The sequence below is a fragment of the Lampetra fluviatilis genome, chromosome 3 (assembly GCF_964198595.1).
Source record: "Lampetra fluviatilis chromosome 3, kcLamFluv1.1, whole genome shotgun sequence".
NCBI classification, from domain to species: domain Eukaryota; kingdom Metazoa; phylum Chordata; class Hyperoartia; order Petromyzontiformes; family Petromyzontidae; genus Lampetra; species Lampetra fluviatilis.
Window position 1 is genome coordinate 24446393 of NC_136277.1, and position 27494 is coordinate 24473886.

Here is a 27494-nt window from a genome sequence, read left to right on the forward strand (position 1 = left end):
CCGAGGGCTGTCTCGAGAACTCGAACCTGCTCATGATGCGACTCAAATAACATTAAACCCGCGATGGAACCCATTTTAAATGTTTAATTTAATCACACAAATACACAGATATAAATAAATGGCAAATTACAGATAAACACTGAAGCCGGGTGTATTGGCCATTATTGATCACGTCTGTAATCCAGAGCTTTGGAGGCAGGGTTGGTGGATCACGCAGAGATCATTGAGGATGCCTTCTGAAGACAATACAGCAAACAAGTTAATTCTGACTCAATCCATCTGCACAGTTGGGAGTTTTCAGTGCTGTGCCCATGTAAACGTGTGGGTGTTCTCCAGGCATTCTGGTTACCTCCCAATGAGTGTAAAAAATACGCGAGTGTCAAAAAAGGCCCTCCTGAAAGCGTTTTGGGACTTGACGAGGCATTCCCATCATGTTGCGGAGAGCTAGTGATATACTTTAGGTGATAAGAATGTTAGATTTACAACATTAATGTGGGGATCTTAAGAAAGCAACTACTGGCTTTTGACCGTAAGCAATGGCGGAGCCAGGATTTTCAGGTAGGGGGGGGGCAACCCCTCCAGCAATAAAAAAAAAATTGATAGCTGTTAGTAAGGACTTGTCCCTTGCTTTTTATTCGACGCATGTGCGGCGATGGCGCAGCCATCGATCGAGGGTCGAATTCGAACCGCGTTGTGTGATCGGCATCGCGCTTGCTGATGGTGTTTGCCTTCAGGGAAGTCGTGTACTGTATATGCAACCGCGCACAATTCTGAGTCACTTATAACTGCTTTTCCGTTACTTTTGCCAATTATGGACTCAGACTTATGTCCTATCATCTCAGAGTTTCTGGCACGTCATAATATGCTACAGTGACAGTGGGGGTCGCAAATTGCCGATTTATTACAAATAAACCCCAATGATCCGATCTAAATTAGGGATTTCGATCGGATCATTGGGGGGCACGTGCCACCCCATCCCCCACTAGCTCCGCCAGTGAGCGTAAGTGCACATGGACGATAATACAAATTTCATGGCAGGATAGGGTAACTTTTAAGGTGGGAATAGAACGTGGCAAGAAAGTTGGTTTCTCGGTGCAATCTGGAAGAGGTTGTAAAGAGTGGAGAGGTGTGTAGTGTGAAGGTCAGGTTACCGAGACAGGCATTACAGTGGCAGCCAGAGGGTGACGACCAATGGAATGACCTAAAGCTAAAGTGGTGGTGATTAGAATGTAACAAGGGAATGATCTAAAGATGGTTATTGAATGATGTCGACCATAAAAATGGAAAGACACTCAAGTGAGATGGTGGTGGGACTATAAGAGTGATCCTTCAAGCGCTTGTCAACGGTGCAACAGCCGTGGGATTTCACAGGAGTGATGGTGAAGTGTGGTGGCATTGGCTGACAAGCTCTGGACTTTGTAGTGTCAATAATACTACTGTGAAAAATGATGAAAAGTTCCTTTTGCACTTTATTTTGTTTTAACGTTTCACACGCTCCCTTCTCCTCTGCATATGCGGGGGGAGGGGGAAAAATCATCCAAAACTGAAAAGAAAAATGCAATAGGAATTTTGAGTTCGTGAAATGGGACGTTAATAATAATCTCTAAACACAAGTTGTGTATGGACTCTCCAGTAGAAATCTGAATTAGCCACCGCCACCTCCTATCACAAACCTCTGAGAGGAACAGCTTCTGAGGCTTTTCCGAGTCTGTGGTTCTTTACAAGTGCGATGTACTAACATTTTCTTTAATATCTGCTTGTTTTTAAGTTATTTGTTTAATATAATTTTTGGAAACTCTTTTGCAATATTAATAATTGTGTTTTAGTTGTTTTACGAGCAGCAATGGAAAAGTCTGTGGCCTGATACAGAAAGCAATGAGTGACCTTGAAGCTGTCATTTCACGATATGGTTCCACTGAATTGCAACGCATTTCATCCAGTGTCCAAACGTTAAACCCCACCTGGAAGAACTTTTTTCCCCTGCTCCTAAACCACTCGTACATAGCACACGTCACTTCATTGCCACAAGAAAGTCATTTTCTCTGCAAGCGATTCTTTTTACCTGTAGGGAAAATGTGGAAGAAACGGGGGAGTCAAATATTGTATCGGGTTTTTCCACACTTGTCTAATTTTTCTCTGACGTTTACATAGATGTATCAAATTTTCTCAATATTTGTGTGTTCTTGATTTCTCTTCATTTTTTAAGAAAATTATTTCTAACACTTGTCAGGAAAAGATAAGGTTAATCTATTGCTTTCAAATTTTTAAAATGTTTTTTATGTACTTTTAATTGATGATTCACCCTATATTGTAGCACCACTCATGCTATGTTAGGCAGTGGACTTTTCCATCAACCCTGGTAAACTGTCATCTAGCCACACACAAAGCAGTTCCGTTCCAAAGACTTGGTTTTTGTTTATGAATGGGAGTAGTCAGCAGGAAACGAGGGGACGAGATGATGATGATGATGTTGAAATGGCTCCTGGCATCTCTGCCATCACTATCTTCGCCGCCTTCACCACCATCAGCGCCACCACCACCATCACTACCGCAATCGCCAATTTAATTCCTCGCCTCGAGAAATAGAGTTTCCTGTGGAAAAAGCTTCAGTTCTTCAAACGACTTGTCTGGGTCAAGAACAGAGAGCTGTGAAGAGAAGACAGAGGGTCAATGGGTGAGTGTGTGTCCGAGTGACTTGGTAAGTAAATAAATGTGTGAGTGAATGACCATGCCATTGAGTGAGCAGGCGAGTGCATAGGTAGGGTGGTTACATGTGTGGTTGAGTAGTTGGATTTGAGTGGGCGGTTAAGTGTGGGTGCAGGTGCATGGGTATGCAAGTGAGCAAGTGATTGAATGCATAAGCAGGGGGTGGGGTGAATGGATCAGTGAGGCAGGGGAGTAAGTGATGGATTATATACAAACAGTGACTGCGAGAGACATGGAGGGACATGCATGGAAGAGGGAGATAAGGGCTTGGGGGGGGAATGGAGAGACTTGGAATGAGGTAGATAAGGTGTGGGAAGAGAGAAGGGACACATTGAAAAACATGAGAAGGCAATACGGGGTGAGGTGGCAGAAGTGAGGCACAGAGGAAAATGAGGTGGATACACAGGGAGGCATGGGAAGTGAAATATGGGGAGGGAAACGCGAGGTGGAAGAGGGAGCTAAGTGGTGAGTTAGAGGAAGGGAGACATATGGAAAGATGGAGAAACACACAGGTGGATACATGGAGGAGGAAACACTGAAGAAGACACGGGGAAAGACGCACATCTCTCCGTGGAAACGTCGTGAGCAGCTTGAAGTCTCTCTGCGCAAATCCTCGCGATGCCACGAAGGTGATGAGTGCGCGGAGTGGCTGGGACACGAGGAATCTTCGCTCGAGAAATTCTCCCTGTGGCGTCCTCACACGCAGGCGCGTAATGGGAGCCTCAGCACCCTCCGCCGCTGGCTCCGGGGGGAGAGACTCGGCAAGAGAAGCCATGAGTGCCTGGGGAACGATGATGATGATACGGACATCAGTGTCATCTTCATTGCCAGTGATGTTGCAGCTTCTGTTGTCATGGTCACCTTTTCCGATGTCGTTGGTAACAGCAACAGAAATGTAATAATTCATTAACAATGTCAGCTGCAGAAGGCAGCGCATCTTCGTTATCAACAGCAAGTGGCATTACCATTATCAGCAGCTGCAGCAGCATCATCACCATGTTCATAGACAGCTACTTCAAAAGTATCATTAGCAGAAGCATCAGCATTAGCACCACCATCAGCAATGGTAATCACCGTCAGGGGGTACGGCTCAAGGGTCATTAGTAGATAGGTCAAGGTGAGGGGTGAAAGAACAGGAGTGTGGTCAAAGAACATGGTGCAGAAACATTGAGGTTGGGCAGGTTATGGTCAAAAGTGGGAGGTTCAGGAGTTCAGAGTCGGCGTTCACCTCTTTTTCCTGCTGCTTTTCTTGTTTGAGTTGTTCCCTCTTTGCCTGCTCAGCAATTTCCTTCTCCTGAGCATCGCGCTGTGATGGAAACATCAGCATCAGTATAATTGCCACCACCACCATCTTCATGGGCAGCAGCTTCGTTAGCATTATTATTGCTATCATTATCAAGCAGTAGATGCATCGTCATTATCATTACTAGCATAATCACATCACGATCAGCATCATTATCACTGCCATTATCACCAACACAAGAGGAAGCACAAACTCCTTTGGAAAGCATAAGAGAATGAAGCACATTAAGCATGAGAGAAGCATAGTGAAAATACGAGCAAGCACAAGGGAAGTATTATAAAAACAAAATGGGGAGCATGTAAAAAGTCCAGAAGCTGCAAGAGAAATGCAAAATGTGTCGGGTTTAAAACACACGAGAATTATGGTTACAGTGCTTGGAGTGTATGGGGGGAAGTGTTTCTTACTTTGGCGCGGTCGGCTTCCAGTGAGAGGCGGTATGCTTCATCTTGCTCCCGCTTCACAGTCTCACGAGCTTCACGCTCCTCCTAGCGACACAGACACACGGGGTGGTAGCGGCGGTGGAGATGGTGGGGGTGGTATTGGTCGTGATGGTGTTGGTGCTGACACAGGTATGATGATAGCGATTGTTGTAACAGTGATGATGTCCTCACCTCGTCCTTGATGTCCTGCCTCTGTTGCTCAGTGAAGATGTCAACCGCGTGCATCAACCTCATCATCATCTCATCCAGTGTTGTGTTTCCTGTATCAGTACACATACACCTTGTGTTAACTGTGCATGTGCGGAGAGCCGCTAATTATTGTGATCGTAGCCAGGTATTAATTTCTCACGAAATATTTTTTTGGTCACTGGTAGACTTAAGGTGACACGTGACTAGTAGCCACAGCCATAAGCAAGAGGTATTACTGGATGTGGCATGTCAGATACGAATATATTTTCTGGGTTGCTGCCTTGAACAGACCCCACTGAAATCAAGAAATAATTGTAACGAATGAGACATTGAGACCGATTCTTAATCCTGCTACTTTAAATTTTAACGCAATATCCAAAATGTCATCACCAGTCATGATCAAATCACTGCTGGATGAAGGGCTCCCCAATCCATCGCCATACCTCATGATCCTGCAACAATTCATATAGCTCCTACAAACCAAAGCTCATTTAATCTCTGTGCTCGAAGTCCTCATGGGGTTGTTCCCTCTTTTGCTGCCACTCCATTGTTAGTCTCGACCACCGGATATTCCCACTTACTTTTCTTACCAGTTAAATAATGTCTCGAACTTGTACTTACTCTCTAATCCATGTGTTCCCCTTGGCTGGCCTTGACCTAAAGGCTTCCAGGGCCTTGGCCTCATGGGTCCAAGCTTTGAATTCAAGACTGGAATGTGCATCCATTTTAGCCATTTCCCAATGAAGCAATTTGCGAGTGATTTTTAAAATTTGGAAAATTTACATCACGACCCCGAACACACACAGTCTGCTCTTCTTCAAATTAAGTAACATAATCTTTACTGTCCACCATGAAGCACACGACACCTATTTTATGGTTAATACACCAGCGTTAATATTTACAGTGCTTGCCATAAATTAACCACAATACCTTGCTGATCTCATCAAGGAGCATAAAGCATCACGTGAACTCTGGCCATCATTGCAGCAGCAGCTTTGGCTAGCCATGGAACAAAGACGTGCAGTATATAACGCACTTTCACATGTGCTTCTGCGACCGTCTCGAACACTCTTCCTTCCAATATTAGGAAGCCGCTGGAGCTATGCACTTTTAAAACTATATTGAAAACTCATTTCTTTAGAACTGCTTTTTGTGTATAGTTTGTTGTCCTTCCCCCGCACCTCCAATTAGCATGGTTATCTATGTACGGTGGAAAAGAAGTTCAACATACATACATACCCAGTGAATGTGTGTCTGTCCGTGTGACTGTGTTTATGTGGATATGCGTGTATGTGTGTGTACATGTGTGTCTGCACACTTATGTGTTGAGCATGTGTCAGTGAACTGTACCATGTCTAGGTTCGCTCAAATGTCACGAAGGGCCACTTGCAAGTGTGAGGCTGTACCTGGGATGACGGAGAGCACCTCATTGGAGGTTCGCTTGCCCATGATGGCGAGGAGCAGGGGGAACTGGTCGGGTTTGTAGGAGCGCAGTGTCTGAGATGCCCCACTCCCAAAGTGCCTGGTGCAGGAGCTTAGAAACCTGGGCACAACCACAACAACCAGTGTCTCTCCATTCTCTTCCCACAATATCAACCCTTCTCCCCATAGCTCACATTGTCACCCAATGTCCCTCTAAGTCTCCCGCTGTTTCCCAGTGTCTCCTCTCCATGACTCCCTCCCCTCTGTACCCCCCCTCCCCACACCCCGTTTCTCACCGTGCCCTGTTTGCCTCTGCGGTGACATCCCATGCCCAGGAGATGAAGTTCTGTGACAGGTACGTCACCACCGACTCGGCACAGAGGAGGCGTGAGCAGAACACGTTGGTCAGGACGCTGCCATCGTGGTGCAGGTATATGGCCAGGAGCTTGCGCTGTTAACACACAACAACAACAGCTGCCATTCGCCAGTGATGGCAACGTCCCCACAGCCCTTGTGTTAGGCTAGGTGGACTTTGAGGCCACAGCAAGCGTCGGAGGCTTGCTGGCAGGAGGTCACGGCACAGACCCAGGTGTTATGGGTTGACTAACTTGGGATGACGGATAGACACACCACCTGTGCTTCCTACTGTGCCAACTGTGTGTTATACACAAACCATATACATACATACATACACACACATACAAAACAGTTGGGGCAAGTGCTGTTAAGCAATTACCTATTGCCCAGTGCTGATGTAAATACATGTTCATTTAAATATAAGCATACATATATACACTATCAACATCACTATGCCACACCTTTGAATATGTCACTGCATGTATTAATGTTACCGAAGTGCCTTTAAGATCAACTGAAAGTATTTTATTCTCATAAGCGAAGCCTCAAACCTGTGGCATGCAGCCTGAGACAAACAGCTGATGTGTGCAGCTGCTGCAGAACTAGCCATTGGTGTGTTAGGTTGCATCTTTTACGATCACTACATTGACTCACGTCCTGTGGTCGGCTGTAGAACGCCTCTTGTAAAGCTGCCTCAAGGCCCCCGATGAAAAACACGGGGTGGCACTCACCATATCTGACACAGAGGCATCAAAATCATCAACATTCATCATTATCATCATCAACAGCAGCAGCATCCACACCATTACCACAATATCTGTTGGCTAATGCTGCTTATGATGATAGTTACCATTCAAGAACCTCGTCCTCCTCATTATCACTATCATCACAACTACCATACACCACCACAATTATTTAAACAACCACCATCATCTCCACAAGCACCACCATTACCACCACCACCTTCACAAACACCAGCATGTCTAACACCACCATCATCTTCAGCACAACCCTCACTATCTCTACCACCAATAAATGTCAGGGTGTTCCTACCGTGATGAGAATTCCGTTGTGAACTGCATAAGCGCCTCGGCCTCATTTTCTGAGTTCTGTGGCACTAGGGGTTGGAGTGGAAAGGTTGGCACACAACGGAGGAAAAAACGGAATGGTGATGACAATCTTTCATTAAAACGAGACAATGATTAATGTTGAAAAACACAGGAGTCATGACAAGTCACAGTCAACCTCTATTGTAATGAGTGAGGGGCCAGACTTAAATCCATTGACAGCCCTGAGCCCACACTGGAATCTACATGTTTTCTTGGTCCCCAATGATGATGATTATTCTGACGAACATGACGGACAATGAAATTATAAAAAACTCTTTTTTTATTTTACCAGGTAAGGCCCACTGAGTTTTATTGCTCTTTTTCAGAAATGACTTGCCAACAAATGACAGCTCAACGAAGTGGCTTTTCATGTGAAAATGTATAGCATCCAAATACTCAAAACGCATGTTTCTAATTGTGGAGGGGAGGACCCGGAGGAAAATCCACACGACCATGGGGGAGAACATGCAAACTCCAAATATACAGGCATCAAGCGTCAGGATCGAACACACGAGGTATTTAACATCTCACCACCGTGTCGCTCATCATCACCATCCATTGGTGATGATGACAGTGATGACAACAACGACAACTTCAAGCCAAGCACTTTTTACCACGCTGATACCTGTATGGGTGATATATTACTGTAAAGGAGTGATGGTAAAGTGAGTGAATGAATGAATGTGAATGAGTGAGTAAATTAGCTCGCGAGTAAGCCAATGAGTGGGTAGGTGAATGGGTTAGTGAGTGAGCGAACTGATGAGTGAATCATCTGGTGATTCGCTAACTATGCAAGTGAACTTGAGTGGATAAATACGTGACTGAGTGGGTGGTTTTGTGATTGGTAATGTGGGAGACTAATCTAGTGAGGGGGTATTTGATTGGGTTGTTGAGCGAGTGAACTCGTGAGTGGGAAAAATGCGTGAGTGGGTGAGTTAGCAATTTAGTGGGTGGTTGAGTGAGTGTGCAAGTGGATGAGAAAACTAGTGAATGGGCAGTTGATTGTGCTGGTGTGTAAGCGAGTGAGTGACTGAGCAGCCTTACTCATAGGTGCCGTCTTGCGTTGGGTAGACTCAGACATAAACATCTCCGAGTCCTCCACTCCGAATGACTCGGCCGCCTCCTCAAACTCGTCACTCTCGTCACTGCTCACCATGTGCACGTCCACCGCCTGCGAGGATCAACATCATCAGTTGCATCATCATTACCATCATTATCATCGTTGTCGTCACCAGCAACATCAGCAAAAATATCAGCTTTATCATCATCATGATTAATTACATAATCATCATCAGTAGCATCATCATCAACAGTAACACCATTACCAAAGGGAGCAGTTTCATCAGTATGAGCAATATCATCATTTGCAACATTATCATCAACAGGATAATAATCATCATGATCAGCATTATTATCATTGGCATCATCGTCAGTTGAAGGATTGCCTTCGGTGGGCATTCAACAATGCATCTATTTACAAGTTAACATTTGAGTCTTACACTCATGATACACAAAATGACTTGGAGAAACACCGCAGAGTAATCCTTAAGAACTCCTTTTTGTGTTTAATTTGTTGTCTTTTCCTCACACCTCTGATTAGCACGGTTGGCAACGAACAGTGCAAAAGAAGTTCAACATACATATATAGAATGTGTAAGACCACATGTCTGGTGCTGATGGGTTGACTCGGAGTGGATTCCCAGAGCCTTTGACAGGACTAACAGCCATAACCAGAGTTACTTCCCCTGGCCCTGGCTGGCCTTGCAGAGGAAGTCTTTCTCCTGTCCGAGGCTATGGAAAATCCACTTTTATTTCGTTCCTAAACCATACACAATTGTGCGGTTACTGTTGATGAAACGCCTACTGCCAATGATGATGCTGCGCCTGATAATGAAGCTCGTAACAATGATGAACCCTCTTCCCTCTCTCTCACCTCGGTTGCACACTCTGCCGCAGTCAGAGCCGAAGGTTTTTTGGACACGGAGAGACGATGACACGGATACGAGAGGCCAGCGGCAGCTAAGGTCAACTGCAGTTGCACACAAGAAATAAATATAGACACACATATACATCATTACCATCATCAGCCATGTTCTATTCACTGTTGGATGAAAGCTGCGCCAAGCTGTTGCAGTCTCTGACAGGATGAATTTGGCTCATGTGCAGGAGTTAAAGGATTTGTTACATTGTATATAGTACACACACGTAAATATGATTTTTACACAGTTGTTTTTAACACAGTTGGTGAGAACAGGTCCAAAGGCCAAAACAGCACTTTCCCAGTTATAACAGATAAGAGTTCACATATTTATTGAATTGTGTAAGCTTATAAGAGCTTGGAAATAGACAATGGGAGATAATTGCTAAATAAAGCAGTGCATGGGAAGCAGCAGAGGTGTTTTACCTGCAGACAGTATTCATAACCATACACAAATACACACATGCATAAATATATATACACACATACTTTATATTCAAACGACGGTGTATTTAAACATATACAACAAACATGTACATACTACAACAACACCAGCCATTCACCACTAAGTGGTGGTGACATCACCACGGTGCCTGTGTCAGACCAGGTGCACTTTGAGGCCACGTGAAGTGTCGAAGGCTCGCTGATAGGTCACGGGACAGATCCAGGTGCCATGGGTTGACTGAGATGACTGGCAGATGCACTAGCTGTGCCCCCTACTCTGCCAACTTGTTGCATTTTAGCCGTTCAGCACTCCGCTCATTGTGAGCGTCGCTCCTCTGCCCTCCGTTGCTGTTGGAGGGAGACTGCTTCCAACTGACCAGTAGTGTCCTTCACGAGCCTCCTTCATTGGTACATTTTAATGTAATGTACATACACACGCGCGCACGCACACACACAATACAAAGACACAAACACATTTCGATACACAAATAAGAACTAAATATAAATACACACATTTACATGATGCCACTCATGTGCACACGCAAAGACAACAGCCAGCCCCTGGGCTTGAACCAAGCATCTTAGCAGCAATGGAAACAGTGTGTCACTCTCACCGCGTCGTTGTTCGCAGAAAGAGGCCATCCCTCCCACTGCTGCTGTCTTACTTGAATGTTGGTGAGGTCGGCAACATTGTATTTGACCTGAATGCACATAACCAAGAAAAAAGGCAAAGATCCACCACATAGCCTTTAACAGACTGTTGGAGGCAAGTGCTGTTAGCAAGCACCTATTAAGGCCCACCAAGGCACACAAGGGGGTGGGCGGCCAGCATCATGCCTGGCCACCATTTGTCTCCTCAGTGTTGATGTTTACACACCGCACCAGGTACTAATTTAAGTAGATGCTAACTATTTAATTGATATTTAGTTATGATATATTTTTGTATATTTTCAGACTCTATGTGTCTTTGTCCGTCCCACCAGGGCAAGTGTGTGTGGTGGTGACGTCACCACGCACATCTGCGTGATGTCACCCATATCCCACATCATCGAGCCGGGTTCATGCCTCACATAAGACGTCACGGTCCCCCGCTCCCCACCCCACACTCCACCTGCGCGCGGGGTACGCTATCATACTATATTATTAAAAGTTTTGCTCGCTGCCTGGCTGGCTGGTCGGCCAGAGGGACGGTCATGTCCAAAGGACGTGGAGGCTGCTAGTTAGGAATATATCTGTGAGTGCATCGGTTACTGTCAGTGTTCATGCTCGGGGCAGGGCCGTACATCTCTGATGGTCCGAGCGCCGGGGAAGTTGAGTTTGTACTCTCGCTGAGCTTCGCGGTGTCGCACGATGAGCAGGAACGTCTGATTGATCCGGTCTGTGAGGGCACTGCACACAGAGGGTGAAGGTGATGATGATAATAATGGCACCATTGGAACCTCATTTGCCAGTAGAAAAATATGATAATAGTTTTTTTACCCTTCTATCTGCCAACAAAACTGACACCTTTTTTTACAAGGAGTCATGTTTGCATAGACCACAATACCTGCAGTCGTAATGCAAACAATAATGGCGCCGGCTGTGGTGGTAGCAATGATGATAATGGTGGCAATCCTGTTGATGATGGAGATGACATTGCTGCTGAAGATAACAATAATGTCATCGCTGCTGTTGCTGAAGATGATGATTAGATGATGACCACAACGACTATGATGACAATGATGAAGGCGGTGATGTCAGGTGAGCTTCCGTACCTGCCAAAACTTGACCCGGATGCAGACTGGGGTGAGGCGGCGTCTGCCGTCAGCAGAAAGAGGCTATTGTTTTTTGGAAGATGCAGTGAGCGAAGAACAGACTGCACACGCACAAAAACAAAGACCCCCATATAGCCTCAACATACTTTTGAGGCAAGTGCTGTAAGCGAACACCTATGAAGGCCAGCACGGCACATGAGGTAAGGTGGGTGGCCAGCACCACACCAGACTGCTTTGGCAGACCAGTGGCGATGTTCACTACACACCAGGTACTCATTTGAGGCCGAGTCGATCTCGAGGAAGCCCAGGACCAGTTCATATAACTGTCACTAATGTTGACAATGAGCGGGACAGCACCACGCCAGTCTCCTTTTTCTCTCCCTTAATAATGTTTACACACTACACCAGGATGCTCATTTAAAGTTACGTCAAGTTTAGATACCACTGAAGTTATCTGTGGCTGGGAATCAAACCCAGGTCACTGGGATTGTAGAGGGAACCACTGGTACACAAACACACAATGCAAAAACACACACATATACAGTACATCCATACAAACACATGGTGCTCACATACGCACACTGACACCTACACAGTGAAACTCCTTATCTGTAATAAAGTTGGGCACCCTGTCAGGGGTAATCACATTTTCAGAGAAGAAGAGTTTTTATCCCATTGTCAACAATTAAAACTTCTATTATCCGAGACTATAATTAACTATGAGATTAATTTAGCACATAGTACAGCACCATGACCGTTAGCCACGGTATAATTTGGCTCCATTCAGCCAAATTGCACTTCTGGTACTAATCCACTCTCAGCTCAGCTGTGGGGTGTGGTGTGGGAGCCTACGGTGCTACCAATGGGCCATAACCCGGGAGTTCAACTTGAAAGTGAATCTCACCAAGTCCGTGATGTCAGTTGCTTGCCACCCGCAGAGCTGCATTTGCTCAGTGGGGACCTGCAGTTCATTCTGTAGACACTTCTTGACATCTCCTGCACACACACACATAAACATTACACACACAAACTTACACATTAGACATGTAACCAATTACTCCCCTTCAAAAGTCCCCCCCCCCTTTATCCTGCTAGTTTGACTGAATGTCACGATTCAGGCAATTTCATTAATAAATACAAGTTTAGTCTCGTTTGTCTCTTTTACATTATCTCGTCTAAACGGTCTCATTTATACTCTCTCGTTCGTACTCTCGCATCTGTACTGCCTCGGTTGTATTCTCTTGTTTGTCCTTTGTCATCTTTTCTGTCCCGATTACTCTCTTGTCTGTCCCGTCTGTCCCATTTGTTGTATCTATACTGTCTTGTTTGTATTGTGTCAATTAAAAACAAGACAGTATGGCACACGTGCCATGAGCGTCATCGATGACTCACTACATACCACACCAGGGCATGCTAACACATGCCTATAATCCAGGGAGGCCACGGTTTGCGCAGATTTGTGAATCTTCCAAACCCACTGGGCAGTGAGGTGGCCTGTAGATGGCAGTACAGCAAGTGGGCTCATAAACCGACCTGGATGCACCTTTGAGTGTCAACCCTTCGGGTGTGTGGGCATTCTTCAGTACTCAGGTGTAATCCCACAGGCAAAACGGCTCATTCATGGAAATGGCAAACATCAAAATGAAAGGCACCACTGAAATGAGTTTTCAAATTCAGTGTAGATGTAGTATAGATAACACACATCCACTTTTCAAAAAGTAAATTTCACAAACGAATATAAACACACATATACAAAGATGCTCCATTTAGTCTGTGCTGTCACCAAGCACCAATACAGGCCAGCATAGGAGACAAGGGGGTGATGTGACCACCACCCCACCTGACTGTTTGTGTGCTGGAGTTGCACAAATTTAAGACTGAGTCAACCTAGTGGTGGGCAAGGACAGGTTCAGACAGCAACTGATGTCGCCGGGACTGAACTCAGATCACTAATTTCACAGTGCAGCGTGAGAGTCACTGCCCACAAACAAAGACATAAATCTCCATTTAACAGACTGTTGGAGCAAGTGCTATTAGTGAGCACCTATTAAGGCCAATACAGCATATGAGAGGGTGGTGTGGCTAGCACCACATATTGGGCTGCCTTTTTCTCCCCAGTCCTGATGTTTACACACCACATTGCACCAGGTACTCATTTCAGCCTCAGTCGACCTAGAGGAGGTCCTTTTAGGACCACTGTTGGCCAGGAGAAGAATTGACAGATTCGTAGTGCAACTTAGTATTAGCTTATAAAGACACTAAGCTAGCATAACTCATATGCTGGCAATAAGTTCTGAGTGCAAGAGCTGGATGTTTTTCTCTCTTGGGAGACACACAATGGCTGTGTTGGACACCATGAACTACTGGTGTGCACTCACCCACGGTGGAGCAGTCCTCCACGGTCAACTCCACGTTCCTGTTGCGGTGCTCCACCACAAAGTTTAAAAATCGAGGCGTCTTCTCTGTTGGCATTGGCCGGAATCCAGAAGCCATTGCCTTGGAAAGCCCTGACCCAGATGCGGATCTCGGGAGCCCGGATCCCGATGGCCGCAGCGGGGGTGGTGACCCAGACCCAGACCCAGACGCGGACACAGGAAACGGGACCGGCTGGGAGCTGAGGGTTGGGGTTGTGGGGGGCACGGGGTCCAAGGGGAAGAGGAGGGGGCTGCTCTCTTCACTTCCTGCTCGGTCACTGTGGGGAGAAAGTGGCAGGTATGCAGAGTTAAATGGTGACATTGTTGAAGAAATATCATCATAATCGTTGGCAGCAGTAGTAGTGGTAGCAGCAATAGTACAGATTCAATAGCAACATACATTTATCTCATTTCACCATTGTCTCCACCATCATTATGATAAAAATCGACAAATACTTACGTCTGTAAGACGCCGTTTTCTTGAGGAATCACTCCATTAATGGCAGCCTTTCACACAAACACACACAGGCATTAACACCGAAGGATAAATACGTCATTCTGGCTCTTTGAGATTCATAGATTAACAGTGAGTCGTAAGGTGTAGTTAGTGTAGGCCATTGGGCGTTATCGCTGAACAATAAGGGAGCCTTAGTCTGGATATATGTCATTGACACTGAAAAGTCAAATCTTACCAATAGATCCCAGTTGTTCTGCTCCAACAGTGTGATGGCCTCATCTATATTTTCTATGCCTGTGCATGCCTGTGAACACACATACATGACAGCATATACATTACTATAATGGTTTAATTAATAACCCTAACAGGGTTACAGAGAGGAAGGATAAATAAAAACATATTTTGGCCACCTGGCCAATATAAAGTATTGAGGTTTACAGATAGATAACATATACTTACAATATGCGTGGCATTGGGTTATAAGTTATGTCAAGCTCGCTGGGTAATGGAAACAACCTTTGAATGTTAATAATGCCATTTTCCATCGTGTGTAGAACATAATGTGAAAAATCACTTATGATGGGAACAGAAGTCATGCACAGGTATTGTTTCTTGTAATCCTGCATGAGTGAATGGGACACCAACTGTGGATTGTACTGTACAGTAAAGTACTCTTCCATATTCTTCCATGTCAATGTAAAAATAGTTATTTTGCCAAATGTGTAGACACATATAAGGCCATCAAATAATCCATTCCCCACATGTATGACTTGCAGGCCAGTCTGTCTACACACATGCATGACTAGAAATTCGCAATCAACCTGCATGGGTACGTCTGTAAAAACATCAACTGGACAAGTAGTTATCAGAGGTCAAGTCTTGCATTGAGGCCAGGATGCTATTTGGTTCAAAGCAGCAAGACTCATATTGAGGATTGAAATCTGTTTTCCAAGTGAATTAATCAGCAAAATTGAACAGCGGATCACATATGTTCATGTCAGGGAGGCTGTATTTTGTCGATATTAATTGTTCAGCCAACTTTATCAAATGTTCAGTGAACATATTATGTCCACAGGGCATAGCCGCTTCAAAATTACCATGTGATTGGTTGTCCTACTCCCCCAATCTATTCTCTCAAACAGACAGAAGTAAGACTTTGTACACAACATGTGTTTACACGTTTGGCACATTTTACAATGACATGGTGGAGTATGGATTGTTGCATCACGAGTTCATGTTGGATGGGCAACTGCTTGGGGAACCCTTCATGCAGTGGTAGACAGTTCAAAACAGGTAATGGTGATGGCGTTATAGTAAAAAAAAACTGTTGTCATTCTACACCTCCCTATCCTAGGACAAAACACCTGTGCATGAATTTTGTTGGCCATCTTCACGTGGCCTTTCCACATTCCACTTAGCATGACTTTTCCAAGAGGAATTCAATCCCCCAGGCAGACAGACGTCACCAATCACCCAACCCAGTGAGTCCATCTTCTCCAGTGAATATGCATCTGTAAACCTCAATAGTTCATGAAGAAATCAGTCAGTCCCATTGTCAAGATCTTTCCTTCTTCAGACCAAAACAAACTTTTTATAAACAATGATTCAGTTATATTTGCATAAGTTTACTGAAACACAGCAACTTAAAAAATATATGAATAGTGTACACATACAATAAACACATACACACACACTACATATGCTCATATAAACAAAGGAAAACAACCCAACATACTACGAGCATGACGTTCCATCACCATCCTCCATCAAGGCGATTCGATGACAGTATCGCTCTTCAAAAATCGAATAGTTTTCGTCTCGTTTCTGACAAAGTTATATTTGGGCTTCATTAGCCCATATATAACTTTGTAATTCCATTTGCATACGTTTCACTCACCACATTTTATTCGCTTAAGAATCAATATTAAATTATGATTCGAGACACTATTACATCTTGGCAACAAAGTGCAGAGCAGAAAAATTCCTTGTTATATCGCACACTTCTGTGCTACCACATCTATGCTTCTGAATCTACGCCAATCCGCACTGAACAGCATGAAGTATGGTCAAATAACCCCACGACTGGTAGAGTCCCATGTTGTTTGTGGCGAGCTATTGCCAATGCCATTACGCAACCAGCATGGGCGGTCTCTTCTCATTGGGAGGTCACTCCTTCTCCGCAGCTGTCTCTGGGTCATATATACACACACAGTTACTGTATTATAAACAGGAGGAGGTGGCCATGGTATGGGGCTTCGAATTGAAAGAGGGCAGGTCGTCTTCAGCACGGATGACAGCCGGTGTGGTTACAATAGACATACTGTATCTTCACTCTAATGATCTCGTTTCACTCTATGTCCCGCGGAACCCCTTACTGCCTCGAACACAATCCTAAACATGAAACAAAGAATAATCCCTTCTCCCATCTAAGCCCTCGCTCTTCCATTTACATAGGGCACAGAACCGAGATTTCGACTACACTCTGACCCTTTAAATAAAGAAAACCCACCCAAACCGGACTGTAACCGACAATAGAATTCGTTTCGCCGGTCACATTTTTGCTGATGAGACTCAAACAAATGGAAACGTTCTGCTGCGTAAACAACAACAACCCGCTGTGGGAACTCGTCCATACAGTACGCCCAGGCCAGAGGTTCACGGGCCACGACGGCGTTTGAGTGTACGTGCTGAAACACATCTTTGTGTGTTATCGCATACAAAGATCCCCCCCCCCCCCCCGTATAGCCTGTAAACAGACTGTTAGCGAACACCTATTAAGGCCGGTACAGCGCACGAAGGGGTGGGTGGCCAGCACAACGCCCGGCCGCCTTTGTCTCCCTAGTGGCGATATTTACACATCGCACCAGGTACTCATTTGAGGCCGAGTCGACCTATCGTATACGGACACAGACACACTCGACAACAACAACAACCACCACCATTCGCCGCTAAGTGACGATGACATCACCACAGCGCTGGTGCCAAGTTAGGTGCACGCTGACACAGACGCACATTTGGACACGTACGATACACAAAAGGCAGCTTCCAGCTTGGTCACAGGCACTCTAAGACGAGGACAGCTATTATATCACCACACACAGACACAAACACATCAATTTAGACCGTCTCTCCACTACCCACGCCGGGGGGTGTGGACCCCAAGGCCGACGGCTTCCACATTCCCATGCCGGGAGCCCCACCAGACTTCCCATTACGTGACAAGACGGCACTTCTGACACATGGCATCTCCGGCATCTCCATCATCTCCATCGTCGCCGCAACGATACCAACCATGGTTTGGCGACAGTGTGGCGGTGAAAATGATGAAATTGTTGTATTGTTGTTGTTGTTGTGTTTTTTTGTTACCTGAAAATCGGCGAGAATCACCTCCCTGCCCAACGCCGCCATGACCGCCCCTCGGTCTTCTTTAAGGGCCCTGGCGATAGGGAAACAAGCGGAGCTCCACGACCCGCGCGCCTTTAACTCTCAAGGTAAAAAAAACTCGCGCAGCCTCCTCCTCGTCGGCCTGCTCCTCCGTCTTGCCGCTTCCCCTCGTCCCCCCCCCGCCGCCGCCGACCTCCTTTTCTTCCTCTCCGCTTGTACGAAATACGTTGCGAGTCAATTACACGGAGAGATGTTACAACGCGGAAAAAAAATCGCCTTTCAAGTCGGGCGGGCAAGTGAGAGAGCCGCCGAATGTGCGACCGGAGCAGCGCTAAGCGAGGTTTGTTTTACGACGTGCCGTAGAGCAATGACAGTCACTGCCGTAAAGCGAGGGGAGGGGCCCCGGGCGTTGTGTTGCTCACCCCGCCCCCCTCCTTCTCCTCCACCACCTCCATACAGAATGCGACCGCAGTAAACATGACGTCATCGTATTACCTAGCGACCAGGGGGGGTTGTGCGCTTTACGGTACTTCTCCCCCCCCCACCACCACCACCCGTTTACGTAAAGTTCGAGAGTCACTGCCGTAAAGGAGTTTGGCCCCCCCCCACACCCCCCTCTTCTCACCCTCCATGGGAATTAATTTATCCGTAAAGCGTGACGTCATGTCTTTTTTTTGCGGTATTCGGGAATTCTAGATTTGAAGTTTTCGTGACTGCAAGGATCTTTGGTTCTTTCGGTAAAGTCACGTAGGTGAAAATAAAAATTATAATAAAAAAGCAATAAAATAAAAGAATACAATTTAATACATAACAATAAAATAAAAATGAAAATTATTTAATTTAGTTATTTTTATTTTAAAAATTTCTTTGATTTTATTATTTTTTAAAATTCTTTTTCACCTACGTGACTTTACCGAAAGAACCAAAGAGTTTTGTATTCGGGAAGTTTGACGTCACGCTTTTGGAGCGCCATCTAGATTAGTTCACAACATTGCCCCACGACTTTCAAACGATAAATGTTGACACCACTTACCCACCCACCCCAACCCACCTTGTTCTGCGGGACCAACATCAAAACTATGATGTTGCGGGATTTTTGCGATTGTGAGCATAGACTCTTGGGACTATTATACGTGTGCCATATGTCAGCTTCCTGGTACTTGTGTAGAACGTAAATTAGAATATGACCACACGCACGAAAAAAGAAGTTAAATTGAGGTGGCATGCATCATATACTTATATATCTTATTACAATAAAATGTGTATGTTGGAAAGATGTTGGCCATATCACATCCAATTAGAATTTAAAAACTAAATAAAGTGTAATGAAAGAGGTGGGAGGGTGGAGAGTGCTAAAGTCTTGACGTCTAAAAAGAACCCAAAACTCGACACCTTTGTCAATTATTAAATCTATAAATTACCCCCTTGTTCAATACGCACATTAAATCGATCAATGAATGCACGTAAACGTGACCGAATTCCGGAGTGCGTGCATTGTATTGTATTGTTTATTCGCACAACAAGCAAGTTTTAAAAAGGTGTGCAGGTGAGGTTGGAAACCCAAGAGGACGTATATGAAAACCACACCAAAACAAAATAACAATGTAAGTGTAATGACAGGGTGACTCCTATTGGCCTGAAGGGGTAATTGCGGTTATGGGGGTATTGTGTAATGCCTTATTATAAGGGGGGCGTATCTGGGGTAAAGGTGAAAGGTGGAGTGAGTCCAGAGGCTCCGGGAACCTTCTCGAAGGTTATGGCAGGGTGCGTGGCCAGAGGCAGGGCTTGGCCACGCCGGGGCGCATATAAGGGGGGCCGAACCAGAGGTCCGGGTGCTGTTGCGTGTCCTGGGTGCGTCGCTGCTCATCGTCATCTCTTCGTCTCCGACCACGTGGCTGATCTTCTGCAAGACCCTCTCCGTCGCCGTTGCTGCGCTAGTCGGACAGCTAGCGTAGCGTATGCCGGAGATGGGCTATGTGTTAGGATCGCCTATGTGTAGCAGCTTTACGTAATGTATCGCCCCGTGTGCTCTTAATAAACAAGAAGCCTTCAACTCCACGTGTCTCGGAAGTCACTCACTACATTTGGAATCAGAAGTGGTTGAAATTGTTTTTTTTATTTTCTCATCAGAGGAGAGAATAAAGAATAGAGAGAAAAAACACATGTCGAAGTACCAAAAGAAGCGGAACCCACCTGTGGCATCTTCCGACGATGATGAGGATGAGACACAGGACCTCCTAACAGCCCCGGGAACCGCGGTCCCGGTTACCGAAGCCGCGGCAGGAGAATTGGCGGCGCTGGAGATGGCGGAACTGGCGACATCTTCTCCTCGGCAGCAGCCCGAAATTGGATGGCGCGTGGTGTCTGGTATCTGAGCAGCTGGAGCTCCTGAGGGCGACGGTCTCGCAGATGGTGGAACTCCTGACGGCGACCATGATGGCGGGGTTGACTGCATGGACCTTGCCGGGGAGAGAAGACCGACCGCTGGAGGACGACGCACGATCGGGAATGTCCGCGAGCGGAGCGGCCACCATTATGCGCGGCGCAGAGACCACGCGGCCGGAGGCCGCCATTACGTGCAGCGTGGAAGAAGCGCAGTCAGGGGCCGCCATTTTAGGACACAGGTGTGATTCACCGGAAGCGACGCCTGTTGCTGTCGACGCTGGAAGAGGGAGTGAATGAACCCGCTGACTGCCTCCCATCAGAGAATTAGTCGTCGCAGGGGGTGACTGGAGCGCCTTCACCTGGCGCTTCGGTGAACTGGACCGAGGAGGAGGCGCTGAGAGCTCTGCCGATGGTGTTGGACGACAACGCCCTCGCTGTTTTCCGGTCCATACCCGCCATACCCGCCGGAAAGAAGACGCCAAGATGGTCGAAGTATACGAGCCACCTTCTGGTGATGAAGATCCACGTCGGGTAAAAGAAGCCTCTAGCCACACGGTCCGCAACCCAGCTTGTGGTCTGGGCCGGGATAGCGAACCGTGCCTAGTTCTGCCGTAGCATGGCTAGATGGACATTCGACACCCAAGTGTAGGTTGTGTTATGTTATATTGAGTTAGGAGCCATCCATAAATGACGTCACGCACATAGGGGGGGGTCACATATTTGTGACGATGTGAGACGAGGGGGGGGGGGGTGAGAAATGTGACGTCACATCAAAATGCGCAACTTTAAATAAATACAGACAACACGTTCTACTTAAATAAACTTTTAAATAAATGTTTTCTCCTACAACATCAGAGTGCAGCGACACATTAAATACGCACTACAATGACAAGAGTTGAAAGCGATTTGAAGCATGTTTTATTTGGGGGGGGGGGGCAGAGCTTTGTTACGTCATATTTGAGGGGGGGGTCTAACTTTTGTGACGCCGTGTGACGAAGGGGGGGGGTCAAAAATTGTCAAAAATAGCGTGACGTCATTTACGGATGGCCCCTTACTGGAATAAAGTGTTGCTCTCAAGCCAACGTCTGCGACTAAGTTGGACTCACTACACATGTTTTTGTTGGGTTAGACCGCGTAAATATATAAATGTGTCGTTAAACCTGCCACCACCCGACACAGCCAATTAGTACTGAGGGACGATATTTTGTCAACGTGAAAAGAGCTAGGAACGAATCAACATGGCCCGCTGCTGGCTGTGTACAATCCCCGTGACATGACGTCACGACACCCACCTCGCGTCATTTTCCCCCACCATCACCACGCACGTGGAGAAAAATCCACCCAGCAACAGCGGCGACTCTCTACGGCGTGTCGCAAAGCACGTGTCCACCCACCCACACCTACACACACCCCCACCTACACACACCCACAATGATCCCTCGTGTCGCCTGTAGGGGCAGGTGCTGTTAGCGAGCAACTATGAAGGTCGGCACGGCACACGAGGGGGTGGGTGGCCAGCAACCACGCCCGACCGCCTTTGTCTCCCCGGTGGCGATGTTTACACACCGCACCAGGTACTCATTTGAGGCTGAGTCGACCGAGGGGAGGCCCAGGACCGGTTCAGATAATCGTCACTGGGTGTTGGTCGTGAGCGGGAATCGAACGGGGGTCGCCGGTTTCATAGCGCATTGCCGGGTTCATAGCGCAACGCGCTAACCGCTCCACCACCGCTCCCCACAAACCCCCCCACCCAGGCTCACACACCCCCACCCACTTTAAAAATATCCCCCGTCTAGCCTTAACAGGGGGTCGCCGGGTTCATAGCGCAACGCGCTAACCGCTACACCACCGCTCCCCACAACCCCCCCCCCACCCACACATTCACACCCTCACCCAGCCACCCACCCACGCACACCCACGCTCACACACCCACACTCACACACCCACCCACGCACACCCCACCCACCCACGCTCACACACCCACCCACGCACACCCCCACTCATCCACCCACCCCCACCCACGCTCACACACCCACCCACGCACACCCACACACACACACCCCAACCCACCCTAAAAAGATCTCCCGTCTCGCCTTCACAGGGGGTCGCCGAGTTCACAGCGCAGCGTCGCGCTAACCGCTACACCACCGCTCCCCCGTCCACCCGCACGGGCTCCAGCGAATCCCATTTTATGAAGAAAAAATATACAACCCTTTCTGGGCGATAAAACAGGAGGTGGTGTTAAGCTGTCCAAACACCGAATAGAAAACTTTTTTTTTGTAAAGGTATCAAGTTATTGCATTTAACCGCACGCGGTACTAGTGTGGTGAATATGCAAACAAACATGGTTCTGATTATAATTTATTTATATATGGCATTGTCTTTGATACTGATAGCCAGACCCATTTTGTTGGCAATGAGCATCCCCAGACGTCGTAAAACACGATTACGCCATTTATATCGATCGTGATATATACAATACAGTATATAATTTTGTTAAGTACGTCTGTAAAACTATGTCAATGCTTGATGGTGTGCAGATCACCTTATGGTTATTTATGTATTTGGGGGGCACAGGTGGTGCATCGGCCAGTCATCTCGGTCAATTGACCCATGGCACCTGGGTCTGTCGAATGACCAAAGCCGTCAACCCATCACGGTTTAGTCCGTATTCTTTCTTGTTCAGGGAAATTGAGTTGTCAGGTCCACACGGCGGACAGCCGTTTCAATACGGGCAAACATTTTTGGTTTGTTTGTGTTTCTCCCTTGTGATGATGGGACTTTGTAGGATGAACGTTGAGATTTATAAGGGCACGGGGTGACCAATAAGGTCTGAATTGGTCTGTAATAAGGTCGGGCACTGATCAGGGGTTGACAGGTATGTGTGACCTGCTAGCAGGCGTTCGACACTTCACGTGGCCTGAACGTGCACTTAGCCTGGCACAGGCGCCGTGGTGACGTCCGTGCTACTTAGTGGCGGTTGTTATTGTTATGTATTTGACCATACTTCCCCCACGCTGGGTTTGGGTGAAGGTGGGGGAGTTATCGGCGTGTGAGCACATGACTTAGCCCAGTAGCACGGTGGAAGATTGCTACTCTGCCCTCTGCTGATCCCAAGCAAGCCTATACATACCACTTGTCATTCATGGTGGTCTCCCATGCAAGTGGAGTGAGCCCTAATATGGGATATTGAAATACAGTACTTTATAATGAAATAGCAAAGTACATTTGTATTTGTCGAATTGGTCAAGCGGTGGTCGACCAAATGCTACAAGGTTGCTATATTAGGGGTGGGGTTCAGAACTTTCTGACAGCCAGGGTCAGATGATATTTAACGACGACAGAAGACCCAATAGATTGGCTCTAATCTGGAACTTCAAAATCATAATCCTGATTTATCCTGGAGGAGGAATCCGATGAGCTATAAAGCTCTTTCCCCTACAGATGTCCAGTAGGTGGCGGGTCAGTAAGTTACAGCAAACGATGTGAGTGCAAAATAGAGCAAATGTAAGTCAATTCAATGCATTACCGTATGTTAACAAGACTTGACATCATGTATGCCACCCTGCGATGTTTGTACGTAACAGTTGTTTAGCTTGCATTCGTATTTGTTCAGTCACTACACAATCATTAGGTGCAACCTGCTCTTCTTCCTAGATCCAGAATTTGTGTATTCCAAACACTACAACGATAACGAATAACAAAAGCACCAACTTCAATACAGTCCTGAGTGCCTTTTTAAAAAGAATAGTAGAGTAAATCTGCACTTAACGTAACAATTAGGGGGGAATTTTTTTCGTTTTAAAATGGATTTTGATCAAAAACGTCACGCATCAATGACAGAACCACGTGCTCCCCGCATGACCACACCCACCCGGGGGCTGGTGGGGGTTGATTGGGGCGAGAAGGGGTTAGTGGGGGGAGGGGTGTCCCAGCTCCTCCAATCAGAGCGGTGGAAAAGTTTAAATCTAAACGGCGTCAGACCCCCCGCCCCGCCACGCGCGAGCTCCCTCGCCATTGGTTCGTCCGCACCACTCAAAATAAACCCCCCGATTGGCTGAATCGAATCACGTGAGGCCTCAGTTAACCAATCGCTGACCTCGATTATTTAAAAAAAACATCTATATAAGGTGGGCGGGTGGTGACGCGGGTTTCAGAGATTCCCTGTCGACACTTTGGACGTCGTCCCGATCACGTCTCACAGCTCCGCAGTTCTCCGTTTTTTCGCGATGGGCAATCATTACGATGGAGCCGACGGCGGCGACAGCAACGCCAGCGAGGGAGACCGCCTGACGAACGCGGCGGCGCGCGGCGACGTGGGCGCGGTGCGTGAGCTGCTCGCCCGCGGGGTTCCCCCGGACTCGCCCAGCCGCTTCGGCCGCACCGCCCTGCAGGTGAATTGTCTCGGGGGCCTCCCCTGGTACCCTGCACGGCGGGGAGGGTGAGAGCGAGGCGGTGTTCTTGAAGGGGAATGTTTTAAAATGTATATATAATGGGTGTGAAATAATCATGGGGGGGGGGGGGGGGGAAACGATTTTTACAGCGGCAGGCATCGGTGTTTTTTTATTTAATGCAATTAAACCCGATTTTGGGGGATTGAAACCTGGTTTAATGAATACGAAACTCTGATCCAAGGCTTAGGCTGCTTTCCTCGTCGGTACTGTTATCGTAGAATGCGGTGGGCAGGTTGGTCGTGATGAACACGAGCTTCTCCATAATCGTGGGCGCCAGTGAGTTCATTGGCTTGGAATGGATGAAGCCCATCGTTGAGAAGTGCGGATCTGCAATTAGAACCAATTAAACCGGATTTCTCCCAATCTCAGATGATTGGGTTTAATATAAAAAGACAATTAAACCCGATTGTTAAAAACCCAAATGTCCCACCCTTGAAAATAATTGTTGTAATTCTCTGGCCAGTGTGTCAATTCGTTGCTGCACGTCGTTTTGGGTGTTGTTTAGATTTAACCGCGTTGGTCGGTGCGGGTTGATAAAGGGGGTGGGTTGTAAGGGGCTTGATGACACTTGCCACCGTTGACCGGCAAATTTTACTAATTTATAACAGACAATAACACTGAGTTACCATTATAATAACCATAATCGCCACCAGCAGCATCAAATTGAGATCCTCTGATGTGCTGGCCGTTTGGTGAAGGGTGACGAGGCGTCGTTTGCGTCCATGATCGTAATATTGATTTAGAATGAAGGAATCCGATGAGCTATAAAGCACTTTTCCACACGTCCAGTCGGGGCGGGTAAACAAAGTTATAACCACAAATAATACTAAAGCAAGTCCCTAGAAATGAAGACCAAAATACAAACTCTTGAGCCGGTAAAAGTCGTCAAACTCGTTGCGGAATTGATTGGTTTCATTTGTTCCGCTGTAAGCCGTTTTTAAAAAAATGCCACGATTGCTTTACCGTATTTGTCACACTCGCATACCTTCAAAATGCTGGACTCTGCAGCTGGCTAATTAAGTCGCAGTTCTGAGCATCCCATCCATCCACGTAAATGCTGTACAGTCATGCAGCCGTGTTTATATTTTTTCAGTCCTGAATAATTTGATGGAAATTACATCCATTTTTTTATTGCAGTATATGTGGGTGTATATATTTATGAGTGCTCCTGATTGCTTTGTCCCTGGCTCTGCCACAATGTTGCATTTTCTCCCCTCTAATGTTTTCCCCATCGTGACCGCACACCCCACCTTTAATAAAGCGTCACGAAATACAACAATATAACATGTAGCCCGCTATTCATGTATATATTTTGTTGTATTCACATTGCGTGCGTCAGGTCATGCTCCTGGGCAATGCCTCCCTCGCACGGATTCTGCTGGAGGCCGGTGCGGATCCGGGGGTGCAGGACCCAGTGTGGGGACTCACGCCAGCTCATGACGCCGCACGCGAAGGCTTTACCGACACTGCCCTGTGGCTGAAGATGTACGGGGCCTCCATGAGTGTCAAGGATGCTCTGGGACGTACGCCCTCCCAAGTCGCAGAGATGAATGGGCACTTGGCCCTCTCCCTCGCCTTGGTCGATGATGAGTAGGAAAATGTTATCCTTTGCGTTCTCTCCTTTATTCATTCCACCAACGGAGGATGCAGACGATGAGGAAGCGATGGTAGAGGGAGAGGTGGAGGAGATTCGAGAATGTTGAGATGGACGGAGTTGGGAGAATACGAACGATGATTAGCTTGTGCCTGCTTTTTGCCATTTTTTTGGTTGAAAGTTGTTGAGAAAAAGGCTTGAACTACTGAATCAGAATCTTAATTAATCCTGGAGTAATCTGATTAGCTGTGAAGCTCTTTATCACAGAAGCCCAGTGGGGGCGGGTCAGAAAGTTACAACAACAAAAATCCAAAAACCGGTAGGAGCCCAAAGTATAGGAAAGCCAAGGAAGTCTCTGAAAATAAATATAAATAAAGTATACAATTATAAATTGCATAAGTACATCAATTCCTACAACTGGCATCTTGAGGAGTGGAGGAAGTGATGGCAGGAAAGAGAAGATGATACTTCAGTTCCTGTTAGTGATGATGACTGGTGATGATTCTACAGATTTATTTTGTATGCTGTATAACGTTATTTACAGCATCATAATCATCACACCTGTAATTCATAATTTGAGTGACTATATTTGAATAGTTGCGATTTATGAAACTTCCACATCTCCTGGGTCTGAAGATGGCTTGGAGACAGCAGTATAGCAAATAGAAAAAATAACCCTTATGTATGAAGCTCTTAGTGTTATCCCCGTGTGTTTTTTCTCTGGGTATGCCAGTTTCCTTGCAAATAGCACTCCATAATGTGGCCAAACATCTAAATTCTGACCCTCCTAGTAATTCAGTAAGGCTTTCGTCAATATCACCACCATTGTAAACAGCAGTGGCAGTAGGATCGTCACCATTCCTGTGAGAATGGTTTTGTGGGGTTCAGCTTTTTGTCTCAGATATTAAGAGTTTTGTTGAAATCAAATCTGTTATTACATTGGTCATATTCTCATCTCCGGTGCAGTTAGGAACTGTACAAAATGTTTATATACACTTGACAAATTTTTTTTTTTAATTTGTGAATGCATTCAAGAGATAGGAGGGATCCATGACCACCTAGACATACATTTCAACAACTGGGAGAGATATAACCATGGGGGAA

The 27494-nt window shown here is 46.4% G+C and overlaps 2 protein-coding genes across 2 annotated transcripts; one reads left to right on the forward strand and one right to left on the reverse strand.

Annotated features, from left to right (window-relative positions):
• Nucleotides 1–1451: 1451 nt before the first annotated feature.
• FAF1 (Fas associated factor 1) lies at nt 1452–18332 on the reverse strand. The gene is made up of 19 exons (XM_078885678.1): nt 17940–18332; nt 14809–14877; nt 14577–14623; nt 14081–14394; nt 12607–12698; nt 11703–11803; nt 11232–11337; nt 10563–10649; nt 9460–9555; nt 8571–8697; nt 7471–7534; nt 7072–7153; nt 6357–6511; nt 6045–6181; nt 4621–4709; nt 4414–4494; nt 3935–4012; nt 3269–3487; nt 1452–2646 (listed from the first exon to the last, which is right to left on the reverse strand). The coding sequence occupies exons 1-19, from the start codon at nt 17979–17981 to the stop codon at nt 2563–2565; spliced, it is 2070 nt and encodes a 689-aa protein (XP_078741804.1). The 5' UTR covers nt 17982–18332; the 3' UTR covers nt 1452–2562.
• Nucleotides 18333–24510: 6178 nt separating this feature from the next.
• Nucleotides 24511–27494, forward strand: LOC144955546 (cyclin-dependent kinase 4 inhibitor B-like). Its single transcript, XM_078885738.1, has 2 exons — nt 24511–24736; nt 26136–27494. The coding sequence occupies exons 1-2, from the start codon at nt 24572–24574 to the stop codon at nt 26388–26390; spliced, it is 420 nt and encodes a 139-aa protein (XP_078741864.1). The 5' UTR covers nt 24511–24571; the 3' UTR covers nt 26391–27494.